Below are 17,418 nucleotides of genomic sequence, written 5' to 3' on the forward strand. Positions count from 1 at the left end.
CATTTTAAGTTTTACAATTAAATAAAAATAACTTTCCTAAATTGATTTTTATGTTTTTCAATGTTAAAATTGCTTGTTGCATCACATCTATGATGAAGTGATCTTTCTTGAAGTGGTTTAAAATTTCTAGTGATTTCCCTTACAACGAGATTGCAGCAAGAAGACCCAATTTTGCCTTACTTATTTGTAATGTGTATAAAGAAGTTTGTCTATCTTATTAATAAAAAAGTATATGATAAAACCTAGTTGCCAATTCATGCCACTAAAGATGGCCTGAGTATCTCTCATTTGCATTTTATAAATGATGTCTTTTTGTTTCCTAAAGCTACCAAGGTGCAAATGCTTATATTTTTTAGTGTCCTCATAGCTTTTTTTATTGCTTTAGGTATAAAGGTGAATTTTGATAAATTATTAGTAATATGCTCCAATAATGTTAGCAAAAGGATAAAGCATGACCTCTCATAAATCTCTAATATTAAGTTTATTAACAATCTTAGTAAGTACCTTGGCTTCCCTTTAATGTAGGGTAGGGTTAAAAAGTCATATCTAAATTTCATTTTGAAGAGTATTTATTCTAAGCTTGTAGCTTGGAAAGGTCGGTTGCTAAATAAGGCTGAAAGAGTTACGCTAGCAAAATCAGTTTTGACGGCAATCCTTACTTACTCTATGCAGTAAATTTAGCTTCCACAATCGATATGCTTGGGAATTGATAAAATGGTGCAAAATTTCATATGGGGTGGATATACTTCAGGTCAGGGAATTTATTTGGTGAAATGGAATATTGTGTCCTTACTAAGAAACGATGGTAGATTGGGTATAAAGGAGATAAAATTGGTTAACATGGCTCTTTTGGGTAAGTTAGCTTGACAGATCATAAATAAAGGAAGGAAATCATGGATATCAATATTGCAGCATAAGTATCTGCAACATTCTATTTTGCAAAATGCTCACATTATGTCTTGAACTGTTTCTATTACATGTCAGTCTTTATGCAAGACATTTAATTTTCTTTATGGTAGGTTAATTTACAAAGTAGGCAATGGGGATTTATCTTTATGATTTGACCTTTGGCTACACGATGACATTTTAGGGTTAGAAGTGGGCGTGATATACATTATTGATTTAGATTAAGTTTTAGATTTGTGGTGTGGTGGAAAGTGGAACTTTTATGTGCTAGTTACACATATTCCAAAAATTTAGTAAAATAGAAAATCAGGGCCATACTAATTCCATCTTGTCCAAGGCTAGTGGATTGTATTGTGTGGTCCACTAACATGAATGGTATGTATACTCTTAATTTAGCTTATTCTTGCCTTTTTTTGAAGTTAGAAATCTTCTTCTAGATGCGAGATGGACTTGTATTTAGAAATTAAAGGCTCCAAAAAAAAAAGGATGTTTATTTTGCAATTATTTCATAATAGCCTTCCTACTAATTTATTGCAGTTTAAATGCAATATTTCCTCATCTCCAATCTGTGGTGGTTGTAATCAGAAGGACAAGAACATTTTACATTGTATTAGAGATTGATTGTTTGCTAAAAGTATTTGGCTTGGACTAGGTCTCATAAACTGGCAAGAGTTCTGGTGTTCTGGTGTGATACTTGAAATAATCCAAAGGTAGTGCATAGGCACCCTAGTATTATCTTATGGTTTAGGCCTAAAGAAGAATTTAGTAAATTGGATATGGATGGAAGCTCTCTTAGAAGCTCGGGGAGTATTGGATTTGGGGGTCTCTTGAGAAATTATAAAGGGAGATGGTTGTTGGGTTTTACGAGTTATGAAGGTTTTGATTCTAATCTACTTCCAGAATGACTAGCAATTAAATATGGTTTATTAGTGGCATGAGAAAGAGGTTTCTGAAAGGTCATATACAACTCTGATTCTACAGATGCTATTCGATTGATTCATGATGATTTTATCAAGTATAACTTATTCAAAGCTATTATTTTTACTTTAAAGAACTCCTAACATGAAATTAAGAAGTTCATTTGCTTTATACTTTGAGAGAAGCTAATTCATGTGATGACTATATGGCTAAGCTTGCAACTAAAAGTAACTCTCATTTGTATATTTGGAAGGACCCTTATCTGGGAGTTTGTCTTTTATTATTTTTTGATTCTTTATATTTTATTTATCGTAGAGGATCTTAGTTTTTCTTTTTTCTTTCCACCATACTAAAAAAAGAACTTTTGTTTCAATTGAGTCAACTTGATGACCATTCTAAATGAAGGTATATGGTAGATACTTGATAGGAAAAGTTTAAGGTTAAATAAGTAATCTAAGATTTGAGTAATTAGTTTTTAAATTATGCAAACGAATTCATATATAAAATCAATTAAGGAAGAATTTTGGTGGAATAAGAGCAACAAGGCACTTATGAAAAGAGTATGGGCAAACCATAGTGCTAAACCAATATTCAATATGTTTTTATAGTTAAGTATTATGTTATTCTAAACTTGTGTTTTCTTTTTATTTTTTTATTTAATTTTTGTATAATAAATTTAAATTATATATGAGTTAACTATTGATTATGCTAAGTTGCATGATTTGTTATACGATTCTCACGTAAAAGCAATGCAAAAGGTCATGTTGAATGACATAGAGATGTGAAAAATGTATAAACCAAAAAATATCACAGAGAATAGTTAGACATTGTATCTTGAATTTTTGGTATCAAAGTGCATAAAAAAATTCAAAAACAAGTGTTTGTTGAGTTAGAGAAAATGAGTGCACAACTCCAAGAACAAAATAGAATGTATTGAGCTCAATTAAGTATAGCTATGGGTGCATTTTTTTTTTTGTCTTTTTTGTACCTATCTATTTAAAAGAATTTCCTCTCCTTTCATTTTACCTTTAACACCTCCGATATAATGTACCGAGTATATACTTTACCTTGTTGATCTAATGGAGGCTGCTATAAATTTTATTGTGGTTGTATTTTTTTGTGAGCAATTATTGGTTTGGGGATTATAACAATCCTAAACAAAAAAAATAAAAATATTGATGGAATTTTTTATGGAAAAAAAATTATGTTGGCATTTCTATTAAAATTTCAACCTTTCTAATTTTTTACTTTGTCAGTAATTTTCAATTCCGATCGAATTGCCAGCCAAAAAAAGTGCAATAAAAGCTAATTTTTAGATACGAATATTTCATTGATGGTTCCTTCAGCATTTGATATTGCCAGAGAAATTGTTGATGAAATAAAAATTATTAAGATGTAGTTTTAGATGGTAATATTTCATTGTCGTTTATATCGGCAATTTCCAATACCGACAGAATCCATTTTATATACAAACATAATATTTTGTAGATATTTTTTTGATTTTCTGGTGGTGTATTATTGTTTTTTTTTTTAGATTAACGTGGGTGTCTGGGCCAGCTTGCGCGCACCACGACTAATCCTACGGGCCCTGAAGTTAACGACCATGTAAGCCTCCAGTGGCCATCATATGAGCAACCAAGGACTCGAATCTGAAACCACAGAGAGAGCAAACCTTTTAATCCCAAGTCCTTATCACTTGACCACGACCTAGATAATTGGTGTATTATTGTTCTGCTTTGCCAAGTAGTTGTCATTCAAGTAACAACGACACTGCAAAACTTTTGAAATAGATCACCACCGCACACTATATATATATGCATCGAGTGGTTGTCCATAATCAATAATCCTGGTATCAATCCCACTGGAAGGAATTGCTGCTTTTTTCAAACTTTGAATAGAGACTCAAGCTTAGTCGAAAATAGAAGGGTCCCATAAGATGTCCGAGTCTCGGATGTGAGATAGGGACAAGCATACAAGTTAAAAATGTTGTTTTAATATTCTTAAAGTAAAGTGTACTGGTGATTTGTTTCTACCATTGTTTTGACACGCCAGTGATGGATTCCAGGCCAGCATCGATCGAGATGTTTATGCATTTTATGTTTTTAAATTATTTTAATATATTCTTAAATAAAAAACATTTAAAATTATAATATTTACCATACTTCTAAACACCATATTCTAAACATCATATTAATAGAATAATATATATATATATATATAAAGTAAAAAAAAATAAGGGAAAAAAAGAGAATAAATAGTCACCGATAAATGATAAAATTTCGAGTTTTACAAAAGAATTTCTTGTTTTATTCTTGCCCGATGAACAGAAATGATGACGTGGTTCAAGACAAGATACACAAATGTCTCCTAGTAAAAGGAATTTGGATCGCAAAGATACCACTACAGGTATGAACGTAATGTTTATGCAAAGACCCTGGATAAGTCTTCAAGAATTAAGAATATAATTGAAATTAGGCAGATGTAAGCACATAAAAGGAGAAACTTCAACCCGCAACTATTTAGTTAGGGATTGTATAAAACGATGTCATCTACCTTTGTAGAAAATTGGTAGTGACATGATGACTCGTTTCGCATGCAGTCGCCAGTAGGTGACAAATTCTTTTACCTTTACAGCCGATGGGAATCTTCTTCATGTTTATCCGGGAGAGACAATGCTTCCTCTATTTTTTATAAGTAATAAAAATAATTTATATTATTTTTTAATATATATTTATTAAAGTAAAATTTTTGTATACTTTAAATTTATAAAAATTTATATTATTTTATATTTTATTTTTATCAAATAAATATAACTGCATGATTATCAAGACTATAATACAATGTTAAATAATCAACTTAACCAAATAATTTAAATTATTAAATAAAATTTTATATAATTGCATGATTATCAAGACTCTAGTACAATGTTAAATAATTTAAATTATTAAATAAAATTTTAAAATTTAATTTATATTATTCTTTACTGTATATATTACAAAGGAAAAAACATATAGTTATCTCAATGAGAAATTTTGGGTTAAAATAATAAAAGGATAAAGATTGGAGAAGAGGAACCAAAATCTAAACTTAACTATCATGAATTATTTTTTAGTAAATAATAGATTTTTTTTCAGTAGATTTCTCCATGTTGATCTTGTATAGAAGATGCGTGACATAGCAAGAAAGAATGTTAGCCAAAAAGTTGAGGATGCCCTCAAATCTTTTAGTCAATCTAGGCTACCATCCGGTGACAAAGCTTAATGTTGTTTTAAACGTGGAGGTGATGTTACTCGGCCATGAATGAAATGGAAGATATGATAATATATGTTCATGGATTGCCATGGAGTGGCCAAGCATGGAAGTCACGGTCCACGTTAGATAATCAAAGTAATGACCCCATGCAAATTTGTTTATTGAGCACAGGAACCTTCCCACGCAAGGACGTTCGAAGGGTATCATTTGCGTGCCTATACAAGACTCACATCTACATCACATGAAAGTATCCCATCTGGGAACAATCAGTGCTGAACATCTATCTCACGATTCTCACATGGTAGTTCTGCTTCTCGTGAACAAAAATAGAGTTTCTTTAATGGTGACAGAGCATATGGAATATTTTCAGCTTTATTTTTATTTTTATTTTAATAATTTGGGGTATTCATATCAACTTAGACACATTACGATTAATTTTTAAATCCGTTAAATATCTTATAAATTCAGTAGATAAGTAAGACACAATAAATATGACAACCATATATATAAAAGATGAAACCTGAATATATATTAAAAGATGAAACCTGAATATACAATTTTTTTCTTTTTGTTTGGTTAAAGTAAAAAAAAAAAAATCCCTTCCCTTACTATGCCACAACCTCAAGTACAATTTTTTTCTTTTTGTTTGGTTAAAGAACAACTTATTGCTAGGATTAGTCGGTCATCCAAACAAATATCTTCTTTTATAGCTATGTGTGCCACGTTATAGACAGACTATAATATGTTTTGTAAGTCTGCGACTCCTAAGGTATGCGTGGTCTATTTTTTTAATTAGATTTTTTAATTTATTTTTTTATTAGATTTTTTTAATTTTATAATTTAAAATAATGTTTAACAAATTAATCCAGATTAATTTAGTTTATTTTTTATATTTTTTTATAAATTTTATTAATTAATATTAAAACTGATAAGGTTTATTGAGAATTGAGTTTCATAATTTTTTTTTAATCTTTATAGTGTAATCTTAATAACATGATCAAAATCATGAATTTGGTAGATTAACACAGGTTAAATTAAATTATTTTTTTTATTTTCTTTTTATATAGTTATCTTAGTTTCATGACTCAGGTTATGGATGTGACGGGTTAACTTGAGTTATTTTTATTTTTTAATTTCATCATTTAATAGTAAACTAATTGACAATTTAATATTGTAATTTATTTTGATTTGCTTGCTATAGAGTTATCTTGATTTTATAAATTAGATCGCAAGTTTTACAAGGTAACTCAAGTCATTTTTTATATCATTTTTTTAATTCTATCCTTCAATATTGAGTTGATTAAAAATTATACTTTATAATTTATTTTAATTTATTTTTTATAAAATTATCATAGGATAATAAATTAAATCACTGCTTTGCTTTAACATATTAATTTGGATTGATCTAATCTAATATGTTATTATTTAAATATTAAAATAAAATATTATTTTTTTTATAAAAAAAACAAGCTAATTTTTTATTGGTTAAAAAAAAAAACAAGCTAATTTTTTATTGGTTATATGAGTTAAGACCAAAAAGTTAATTAACTTATATCACATCAACCTTTACAATATTTTTAAAAAAACATTATTAGCAACTTTCAGTATCGTTTTATACTAGAAGGAAAATTTAACCTGAAAAATCTAATCCACTCAACTTGCAGCATAACACAAGTTCAACTATACAGTAAAATCTAAACTACCTCGCCATCATAACCTTACAACGAGAGCCGTCCAGTTGGGCCAGAACATATCTATTCACATGCCAACTTGTACAGCACTCGCATTCTCATTACCATATTTCCGGGTCAGTTTAGTTCAACGTTTTTTCAACTAGGTTTAGCTTAAAGCTCACATCTTTTGATAGTGGCAAAATGTCTTGATAATATAGAAGTTCTATTGAAAAGGTTCGTTCCAGTTACAAGAGTCCCCCACCTAGTCCACCATGAGTGACAAGTATAAAACAATGGAATTAACAAAATTGAAACATCGCTCTAATTTTCAAACAATAGAGTACATGATGGGGCAAAAACGAATTGGATAAACCACACAGCAAATAGTGGCAAAGAAATGGAATGTAACATAACATCAAACAAGCTAATTGGTTCTTTGATGAAAGGTTCTTCTTTGATGAAAATTTTACAAGTGTAATGGTGAGACAAATCAGTGAAGGTCAAACGGCATAACTGCAGCCATGAATGAATTTCTTTAACAGCGAAACCAACTAATCATGTTACACTTTATAGATTCTTGCTCAGAAACAACAGCGAGCTTCCCATTCTTCTCTAAAAGAGTTAGCCGCCTCCAGACTTGAGTGTATTACTCAACCTACAATAACAGATTACTCTCCATCAGGCTTCTAATAAAAATAAAAAAGCAGGAAAGAACAAAACTGTGAAGCCTTCGGAATTTAATATCTGTATTAATAGAACCAGGTACGCCATCAGTTCCTAGATTTTGTAGATATAAAAATTTCTGCCGAGAGGCAGAGATAGTTATAGAAACTGCTGCTGCTCTTTCCTTCTCACATTTATTACTGAAGCACTTTGAGTCTCCGGGGTTTTGTTTTCTAGTAGATGATTTTGTTTTTTCAAACAATTTGGCAGACAGTGATGGATATAGACTTCCCATTGAAGCATTCTATTCGAGCATTGAACATAAAGATTGAATTGAACGCTTCTATTGTCTTCAATGCTCCAACGAAACTATTTGTCCTTAAGTTCGTTCCTATGGGATGTTCAGAAAAGAGGACAAGTTCAAATTTGGTGAAATTGGATCTGGGCTCTTAAGATAGGAAGCTTAGGAGTTAAATCATTTATCTTGACTTACCTCGGTCTTGGATAACAAAGATTTTGGGGACTGGTTATTTGAAAAAAAGGCGAGTCGGTGAGTCAAAGGGAATGGTTTCCAAAGTAAAGGAGACTAATGGGATAAGTATTCAGAAGTTTAGAATTTTCTAAGCACATTTGTACAAATGAATTCCATGAATGCCTAAGCTATAATTCTCGGCATCTTCAAAACCAATGCCAGAAATTCATTCCAATCCACTGGTAACTTAACTTACCAGTCCAAACCTTCAAAAAGACCTTCTCCTTTAATGGCAGAAGTTTTAAAAATAGCCCATTGTCGATTCTTAATCTTGTGCAACTCCAAAGCCTCAGTCACAGCCGCATCATCAAGTGCACCAGGAAGATCCTATATAAGCAAAAAGAAAGAAGAAAATAAAAACAAACAGAGAAAGAGAGAGCAAAAGCCTGATTTGATAGAAATATTTAATGTGAAATTTATGTATGGATATGAAGCTTGATAAAGGGAGCATCTTTCCTAGACCACATCATAAAAATATTAGACCTATTGTTTTCACATCCAATAAAGCTTTTTCATTTGATTTTGCAAGTATCATTAGAATTAAGTCTTGTTTCTGCCATATGTTTATTAAAAATGAAATAACTAAACAACACAAACCTGCTTGTTTGCATAGATAAGAACAACAGCACCTCTTAACTCTTCCTCCTGGCAAACAATCAAAGATGTAAGCCTGCTCTATAAGATTACACTAAATGAATGAAAATGTACCTTGACATCAAAGACAATTAAATATCTAAAAGCAGAGAGTTGAGTTGCCTAAATTTACATTATATGGGAAGCATGCATGCATGCAAGAACACAAACATGTTGTTGGTAACAAGGAAAGGAATGACAGGAATGGGAATGAAAGTTGTATTCCTATTTGTAGGTGTTTGGTTGAAAAAAAAATAAGTGGGAATGAAAATGAAAATTAAATGCTGTTGCATTCCCACTTTATAACCCTCAAGGCATCTCAAGTACACCACAATCCCAAAATAGTTAAGGGTGGCTACATGGATATGCTTCCACAGTTCAATTTCAAGATAGGCTGATTGTTTTAAAGCTACTATGATATCATATCATCATTTATTACTAAAGGCCAGGGCATTTTTGGTCCACTAAGGCTTCATAATCTCTACATCATGTGTGCCAAGGGTTTAGGTATAGGATCCACCAATAACACTAACTTTGTCAACTACTCAGACGTGAGCACAAAATAGGGATAACAGTACCTCTAAGATTGCATGAAACTCATCTTTAGCTATCACGAGCCTGTCAGTATCACTTGAATCGACAACATAAATAATGGCTTGTGTGTTGGGAAAATAGCATCTCCAGTATGGTCTGTTGCAAACATAAGCAGCCAGTGAGTTTGTGAAATTGATCAAATAACCCATTATCTCACAATCAATCAACGTAAACCATGTACAAGTTGTGAAAAACAAGGCAGAGTGATAATCAATGATCATAAAAGTATGTGATAATATCATTCTTAATCTTTTACACATGTAATTATGTACAAGAAGTAATCACTCAAAGATTTCCTTTTGAAATAGAGCAAAAACTATTGGAGTAGAAAAAATCAACTGTTTGGATAGTATTTAGACAGGCATTGAGTCTGTAAAATATGAACTAACAGAAAAATGCCAGTGGTTCAAATATATTTTGTGATGAAGGAAATGTTGATAGTCAAAAAAACCAAGAAAGAATATTTTAATGAAGCAATAATTCATTACAAGTTTTTTGTTTATTATTTGTGGAGAAACAACAATTGAGTACATATGCAGATACTAGTTCTATAAAGAATATAATGAATCACATCATATATCATAGGCTTTTGATTCCAACATTGCACAGCCATTAAACCACATAACAAATAGTATATATCACAAGGCAACTCATGTTATAGTTCCCTACCAATATAGAGCAGAGTTATTTGTGAAAAAAGAAGTAGAAGGAAGAGGCAAGAAGTTACCTGATGCTTGTCTGCCCACCTGTACCACAAACAACATAAATGCAATCAGGGCATGAAATTAACATGCATTTTTTATCATGCAAGACTTGATGAAACAAATTTTTTTGTAACTCCACATTTGCTTACGAATAACCACTGAAACGATGACAGATGGTGTGGGAATAATGGACTAGCAGGTGGAAAACAATAATTAGATGGTGTGGGAACAATTAATCTTCTCAAAGAAAGTTGGTATGTGTCAATAAAAAGTCCAGCTCATATGATAATGGGACACTGACATGTATTCGCTTTTTTCTTACAGCTCAAGCAAGGGTGCAGGTTCTCACTATTTCGATTCCAACCAGAAAAGTATCCTTGCACTTTCTCAATTCTAGGGAAAGCAGTAAAAGATAGAAAAGTAAACCATCAAAATCTTACTAGTCTTACATGTATTCTGTTTACACCTTTTCCATTCCAACCAGGAAGTTCCCTTCAAAGTGGTTCTCCATGGTATATAAAGCATTTAAATAATGGAGGTCGTAGAGACATGGAAGTGACATCAAGGAGTATATCAACATCAAAACCCCCAACCACCCCCCCCCCCCCCCCCCCCCCTCCCCCAAATGAAGATTCCATACATCCATTGCCTCAACCACCAAAAATGAAATAAAGCAAATTTATTTCACAATACAACAAGCCTAAAATCTCCATTCTTTTGTTGGTAATAGAAAGTGCCGAAGCAATAATAAACTTCCAACTTTTCTTACACTGTAAAATATAGCACTGGCTTACCGACCAAGGGAAATAGATAGGCTTACCGAGATCCCAAACTTGAAATTTGATATTGTTGTACTGAACTGTTTCGACATTAAATCCAATTGCTGTGTTGGGAAAACAAAAAATTCAGTTACTAATTATGAACAGAGTAACAAATTACTCAACCCCATTACAGCAAAAAAGTGACAGCATTTTAAAATAAAAATGCAATTCCAATATCTAAGTTCATCCATTAGCTAAGCCATTGAAGGATAAATCCTCAATGTAACTGAAGCCAATGCAATTGGGTCGTAGACAAACCATAAAACAACACTTCACGTCTCATCTCATAAATTATGTCAATTTAGGATTCATACTCTCACCAACCAAACAAACATCAAATTCTAATGAAAATACACTAACTTGGAATAGTGGATACAACTTCACCCATCTGAAGCCGATCTGCATCAAAAAGCAAAATCAAAACACACGAAAAATTATCAAAATTCAATAACTAGCGGTTACTCAATATCACTAAAAAAACAAAAGGGTGTCACTTAGAATCAACCAAAAAAAGAACAACATACAGAGAATTGTAGTTTTGCCAGCATTGTCAAGACCAAGAACAAGGATCCGAGCCTCTTTGTTGCCAAATACTGAGGAGAACATTTTAGAAAAGAAGATTCCCATCTTATTAAGTCCTAAGTGGGAGACAAGATAATGGAGATTCTTTCAGCGCATCAATGGATGAACAGATGGTAGAATTTGAATTAGATCTATAAAGCAGAGCCCTTTTCCTCTCTGCAATCAACACAATGAAAAAGAAAAAGGGAACGCAGCAGTGTCAAAATGGACTGATTTGTGTACAAGATTTTCAAGTATATGAAAAGAAACGCGCCTGAAGAGAAAAGGAGGGTCTGCTGGCGAAAGATGTTTATGATTATGGGTCAGGAATATAAATTCAAGAAGTCGTCGTCGTCGGGGAGAATAAAGTAGAAAGGGAAAATTGGGACAGCGCAGAAGGGGCATCGTTTTTTAACTCAACTATAGGTTGACCCAATAAGTTAAGGGTCGTAATTCAGTCATAATTACCGGGTTGACTTGGTTAAAGGACTACGTCCGGGTTATATAACTGAACTTAAAAAAATTAAAAAATATATATTTAAAATTTTAATATTTTATATTAAAAAATTAAAAAATAATTTATATAAATACAAGTTATATATATTGTAAATAATAAAGAGGGGTAGTTATGCTTAAAATAGTAACTCTTTATTTTGTGACTTAAGTATTTTTTTGTCTAACAAATAACTTTTTTTAAAAAAAAATTAAAGGCATGGCTTATTATTTATAAAGAAATTAGAAAAACCCTATAAATTAATCAAATATCAATTTGCCTCCTGAATAATATTTATATATTAATTCAAGATAATTTTTCTAAGTCTAGAAATATAATCTCTATATAAAGTATATTTTAGTCCTTAATTTTTAAAATATATTTTAATCAAGTCATACTTGATTAAATCATTCCAGTTTAATTTTTGACTAATGATTCATTAGGTTTTTAATATATTGGCCAAAAAATATAAATTCTAATTCTAATTTAATAGAATTTAATAAATTAAATAATTTAATTTATTATTAGTTCAATAATTAATTAATTTATATTTGAAAATCAGGTATATCATATAACAACATGTCATGATCTTCTAAATATTAAAAAATCATCAGTGGTTTAACTTAAACTTCTAGGTTTCTTAGTGTAATTAATATCCTTTCATCAATAATGTTTTAATTTAATATTAAAACATATAGTATGGATGTCATGCTAAATCATTTTTTGATTCATTAGGTTTTTAATATATTGGCCAAAAAATATAAATTCTAATTCTAATTTAATAGAATTTAATAAATTAAATAATTTAATTTATTATTAGTTCAACAATTAATTAATTTATATTTGAAAATCAGGTATATCATATAACAACATGTCATGATCTTCTAAATATTAAAAAATCATCAGTGGTTTAACTTAAACTTCTAGGTTTCTTAGTGTAATTAATATCCTTTCATCAATAATATTTTAATTTAATATTAAAACATGTAGTATGGATGTCATGCTAAATCATTTTTTGTTTTTTATATAATAGTCATTAGTTATTTGAATAAGATTTGAAATTCTTTTGTTCTTTATATAATAGTCATTAGTTATTTGAATAAGATTTGAAATTCTTTTCCAATCTTATTCCACCATGGCCAAAGATCTTGTAATTAATACTATTTGAGAACAAGTGGAACATTTTTCCTAACTCATCAAAGGTGATTAATCACTTCTTGATTACTCAAGTAGTTTCATATAGTTCTTCATGTTATACCCAATGTTTGCCCCTTCATTACCTCGATTAATATAGCATGTAACGAAATCAAAATATAACATTCTTTATATAAGATAACTTAGTAATCTCAAATCTAAAGATCACTTATACAACCATCATGTAATTTTTTCCATAGACATAAGTGGTTTCTTTATATAAAATTTTTATGCGGATTATATATATATATATATATATATTAGTTTTAGGTGTTCTTTATATCTCAACTTATGAGGATAACTGTTTTTTATAAAAGAAAAACATAATATATATTAGTCTTTATAACTTTAATAAATGTCCAATATTTAAGGAAGTATTGGCCATAAATATTTTTGAAACAATTTTTTAATACAATAGAAATTATATAATTATAACAACTTTATAATTTTCTTTGTAAAACATTTTTATCTCAAAAACTTTATTTTTATTCTAGATTCATAAATTAAATATTAGATTCATTAATATAATATTATGTAAATATTAAAGATAAATTAAATATTTATTAATAATAAATATATATTTACATAAATAAAATAATATGACATATAAACAACTAATTAATTATAGAAGATATTAAACTAACACCATGATGAACTAGCATTCCACTTTCCGTCTTCTATGGTTTCACATATACCCCCTTGTTTTTCTGTTATTATATTTCCATTATCATTTTCAATTTTGTAGAATTTTCTACACCAAAGCTTTGAAAATAAAAATTCATGCACTTTTGACTAAATTTTCCCTTTGCTTTTTGTTGCTGTCCCATTCTCCCACTAAGATGATTTTTTTTTCTTATATGTAAATGAACTGATTAATTTTTAACCAATTTTCAATTAGATGAAGAAGAATGTGTTCTGAAAAAATTGCTGTTTTTGATTTGATTAATTTTTTAAACCCAAAATGACAGCATCGGACGCACCCCTAATACTTGTCTAATTTCCACCATTATTTTCCACTTTCATTTGAGTCCTGGACCCGCAGTAATTCCCTCTGTTTTTCCAATTTCAACTATGTTACAATTTGTAGTTTCCATGCATTTAATTGCTTATATACAAGCTCCGGTCCACTTGGATAGCTGCATAACATTAACATTGTTCGTGGAGATTATTCCACTCTATTATTTTCCACTTTGATCACTAACATATTCATGTCCAACTGCCGACGAAATCAATAGCACTTCACGAATATAAGTTTTTATATTTTGCTTTTCAGTTATTGGCGTGTTGCCGCTACTTTTTATTCCAAAGTTTTAAAAAATAGAGACAGAACAATACATTACAAAATGTAAAATAAGTTTTTCCCTAGCAGTTTTAAATTTTAATAATTCAAATCCATATATTTTTCTATTTCTAGTGGTGAAATGATTGAGCTTAAGTGTCGTGAATACCTGGATGTAATAGCTTTGATTTGATAATAGTATAATAGGATGTTATATATTTTTTAATTAATATGAATATCTAAATTAGTTTGTATGTATCTTGATTAATATATTGTTATTGTTTAATTTTGTCCAAGTAAAATTCTATAAGTTTCTCTCTTTCTTGTCATTAGTTTTTTAACATTTTGCTTTTTCAGTTATTATTTTCTCTCTTTCTTGTCATTAGTTTTTTAATTATTTTTTTCTTTTCAAATATAATGTATATGATTTAAAAGTAGGAAATGGTTTAGGATTATGAAATGTCTAAGAAGACAATCGAGGAAAATAAAGTTAACCTTTGTCCTGGAAGTCTCTCTCCCTCTTGAAATACTTTCTTTATGGATAACAAGTAGACTCAACCCTAATCTAAAGATTGAACCGACCAAAGTCTATCTTCTATCTGTTCTTTTTATCGTAGAAAATGAAGCAAATTTTTGTATCTCGACTCACCCTTTTCTTACATCAATGCAAATGTCGAACGCTTAACTTGGGAGTTCGGTATGTTTTTTGTTTTTTTGTTTTTACAGAATAGTTTGATTTTCTTTTATAGAAGAGTATTAGGAGTGTCATGAAGAGCTTGCTTCTTAATGAAAATATTGATCAGTCCTGGAAACAGTGCATGCGTATTCATTGGCATTTGTTGAACTAGTCAAGTGCATTATCCTTCGAAGAACTTTCTTACATTGCTCTTGATCCAAAGGCACTAACAATTGTGACCTTTGTCCTGTAAAAGCAGACCCAAGCCCTCACAAATGGGCATGAAATCCGAAACCAATGTCCTTACACTGTTTAGTCTGCAGCTGTTCCCGGTGGTGGCCGAGACTCGAGGGAAGCCAATCATGGACCATCAATGCGAATCCCTGAACAACACTGGCTGAAAATGCCATGAACCAATTCAACAACTTGGACTTCTTTGACATTTCTCTTGTAGATGGATTTAATGTCCCCATGGTCGTTAGTCCAGTATCAGGCAACTGCCGTGGAATCAAGTGTGCAGCTGATATCAATGGGCAGTGCCCACTGAGCTCAGGGCCCCAGGAGGTTGCAACAATCAATGGGCAGTGCCCAAATGAGCTCAGGGTCAGGGCCCCAGGAGGTTGCAACAATCCATGCACTGTTCCGGTTGTCAATACTGTTGCAATTCTGGCAATTGTGGTCCAACAAGATTTCTCTAGGTTTCTCAAGCAGAGGTGCCCTGATGCTTGTAGTTAAGATGACCAAACAAGCACCTTTACTTGTCCTGGTGGAACTAATTGTAGGGTGATATTCCGCCCTCGAAGCTGCTTTAAGCCAGTGTAAAATGAGAATAAGGACCATGGTTTGAATTCGCTCCTAATGGGATGAATTGGTTCCAGGGTCATAAGGCTTCATTATCATAAAATCTTTCTAGAATATTAACAGTGGCGAGACCCTTTATTATCCCTGTTAAATCCCCAATACCAACTGTATTTGATCCTCTCATAAGCAGATGAAGCACCTTTTTCATTTTTGGATGGACAAGAGAAAAAAAAATAAATTCATTCCAACCTACAAAATGCAACAATGCTGCAAGCAACCTAAATAAAACGATTCAAGTGCTGATCATCTTCGCTAGCTTATTCCAACTTAGTAATCTTCCTTTTTCGTTTAATCCTTGTTAGAGAGTGTTTGGTTGTATGGTTGTTTATGCATTTGAAACAACTACATCAACTCATTTATTTGGTAATACTTCAATAGTAGATTTCTACTAGTGAAGCCTATTATTGATTGTGGCATGACCACAGGTTTGCAAGAAGTAACAAATTGCTGCTTCTTGAGCTTCACTGTTCAGGTTGGATGGGTCTGGTTCAACGCTAAAAATATATAAAATCGGGTCCGATCTAACAAAATAAAAAATTATTTTTTATTTTTAATTATATTTTATTAAAAAAAATAGTATTAAATATTATTTAATGACACTATATAAATTAGACGGAGATCGCTTAATGATGTAATATTTGCAGAATTTGATCACAATCCCAATTTTATTCCTGATTATATTTTACCTATGTTGTTGCGCTCTTAAAAAATTTAATGAAACAATAAAAAATATTTTATATAAAATATTATTTATTTCATGATATAATAGTAATAGTTAAATATACAATATTTAAATTAAAAACCATCAATATTAATATATATTTTTTAAAATTATTTTATAACCTCAATTTCAAAAGCATTCTTAACTAAATATATTAAACTATTTTTTCTTCAACCTCAATTTCAACCACTGTTTTAACCAAACACCTATTTTTTTAAACCAACCTCAACTAAAAGTACTTTTTATAAAATTATTTTTTTCAAACCACAAAGCTACCGTAATACCAAACACACTTAATCTGTTGTACTTGCTTTTAAGTGCTTCACAAGAGGTACTCCTATATTTTATTGTTTGGTTCAAAGAAGTTTGTCTAGTAGTAGAAGTGTTTTTGTTTGAGAAGAGATAAGAACTGTGCAAAATATGTATATGCTCATAGATTGGAATTTAATCAGGCTAGGATTAAGAGAAGAGAGGTCACAGTGTAATAGACCGAATAAATAGCCAAAACTGAAGTGGTAGCTAGACACTTATAATATTCTTAAGTAAGACTTTATGGATAAAGTTAGAGAATTATTGTTAACCAACAACATAAGCTATTTGGTTAATATAGTTCTTTGATATGCTATCAAAATCGTGATAACCAAGCGGTCAAGAGTTTGAATTTCATTATCCTTATTATTTAATAAAAATTAAGCATAAAATAATACGGATTTGTGCAAATCTGACACAACCAAAAGATTGATATCTTTTTCTAAGTGTAGGAGTGTCGAAGTAATAAATAACCCAGCAAGATCGGGGTCGAACCATAGGAAGGTTAATTGCATAAATTATAGATAATAATAATACAATAACAACAATAACAATAATAATAGTAAAAATAATGATTAGTACTTAAAAGTGCATTTTTATCAAGGTTTTATATCATCATTTTGCACTT

At 30.5% G+C, this 17,418-nt stretch overlaps 2 protein-coding genes across 2 annotated transcripts; one reads left to right on the forward strand and one right to left on the reverse strand.

Annotated features, from left to right (window-relative positions):
• Positions 1 to 7,048: 7,048 nt before the first annotated feature.
• On the reverse strand, positions 7,049 to 11,651 carry LOC105116856 (ADP-ribosylation factor 1-like). The gene is made up of 8 exons (XM_011014353.1): positions 11,221 to 11,651; positions 11,057 to 11,095; positions 10,696 to 10,758; positions 9,899 to 9,917; positions 9,156 to 9,267; positions 8,542 to 8,589; positions 8,141 to 8,271; positions 7,049 to 7,404 (listed from the first exon to the last, which is right to left on the reverse strand). The coding sequence occupies exons 1-8, from the start codon at positions 11,321 to 11,323 to the stop codon at positions 7,371 to 7,373; spliced, it is 549 nt and encodes a 182-aa protein (XP_011012655.1). The 5' UTR covers positions 11,324 to 11,651; the 3' UTR covers positions 7,049 to 7,370.
• Positions 11,652 to 15,307: 3,656 nt separating this feature from the next.
• On the forward strand, positions 15,308 to 15,626 carry LOC105116857 (osmotin-like protein OSM34; the record flags this gene model as incomplete). Its single annotated transcript, XM_011014354.1, has 1 exon — positions 15,308 to 15,626. A coding segment is annotated over exon 1 (319 nt), but the record flags the coding sequence as incomplete, so codon positions are not given.
• Positions 15,627 to 17,418: the final 1,792 nt, after the last annotated feature.

Source organism: Populus euphratica, unplaced genomic scaffold (assembly GCF_000495115.2).
Source record: "Populus euphratica unplaced genomic scaffold, PopEup_1.0 scaffold1087.1, whole genome shotgun sequence".
Lineage (NCBI taxonomy): Eukaryota > Viridiplantae > Streptophyta > Magnoliopsida > Malpighiales > Salicaceae > Populus > Populus euphratica.

What these genes read in the sequence shown, in the direction of transcription:
- LOC105116856 (XM_011014353.1), bottom strand. Translation starts at nt 11,323, where the DNA reads ATGGGAATCTTCTTTTCTAAAATGTTCTCCTCAGTATTTGGCAACAAA. An exon ending in TGGCAAAACTACAATTCTCT is followed by an intron (nt 11,096 to 11,220) that starts GTATGTTGTTCT and finishes TTTTTGATGCAG; the next exon opens with ATCGGCTTCAGATGGGTGAA. An exon ending in TTATCTATGCAAACAAGCAG is followed by an intron (nt 8,272 to 8,541) that starts GTTTGTGTTGTT and finishes TTGCTTATATAG; the next exon opens with GATCTTCCTGGTGCACTTGA.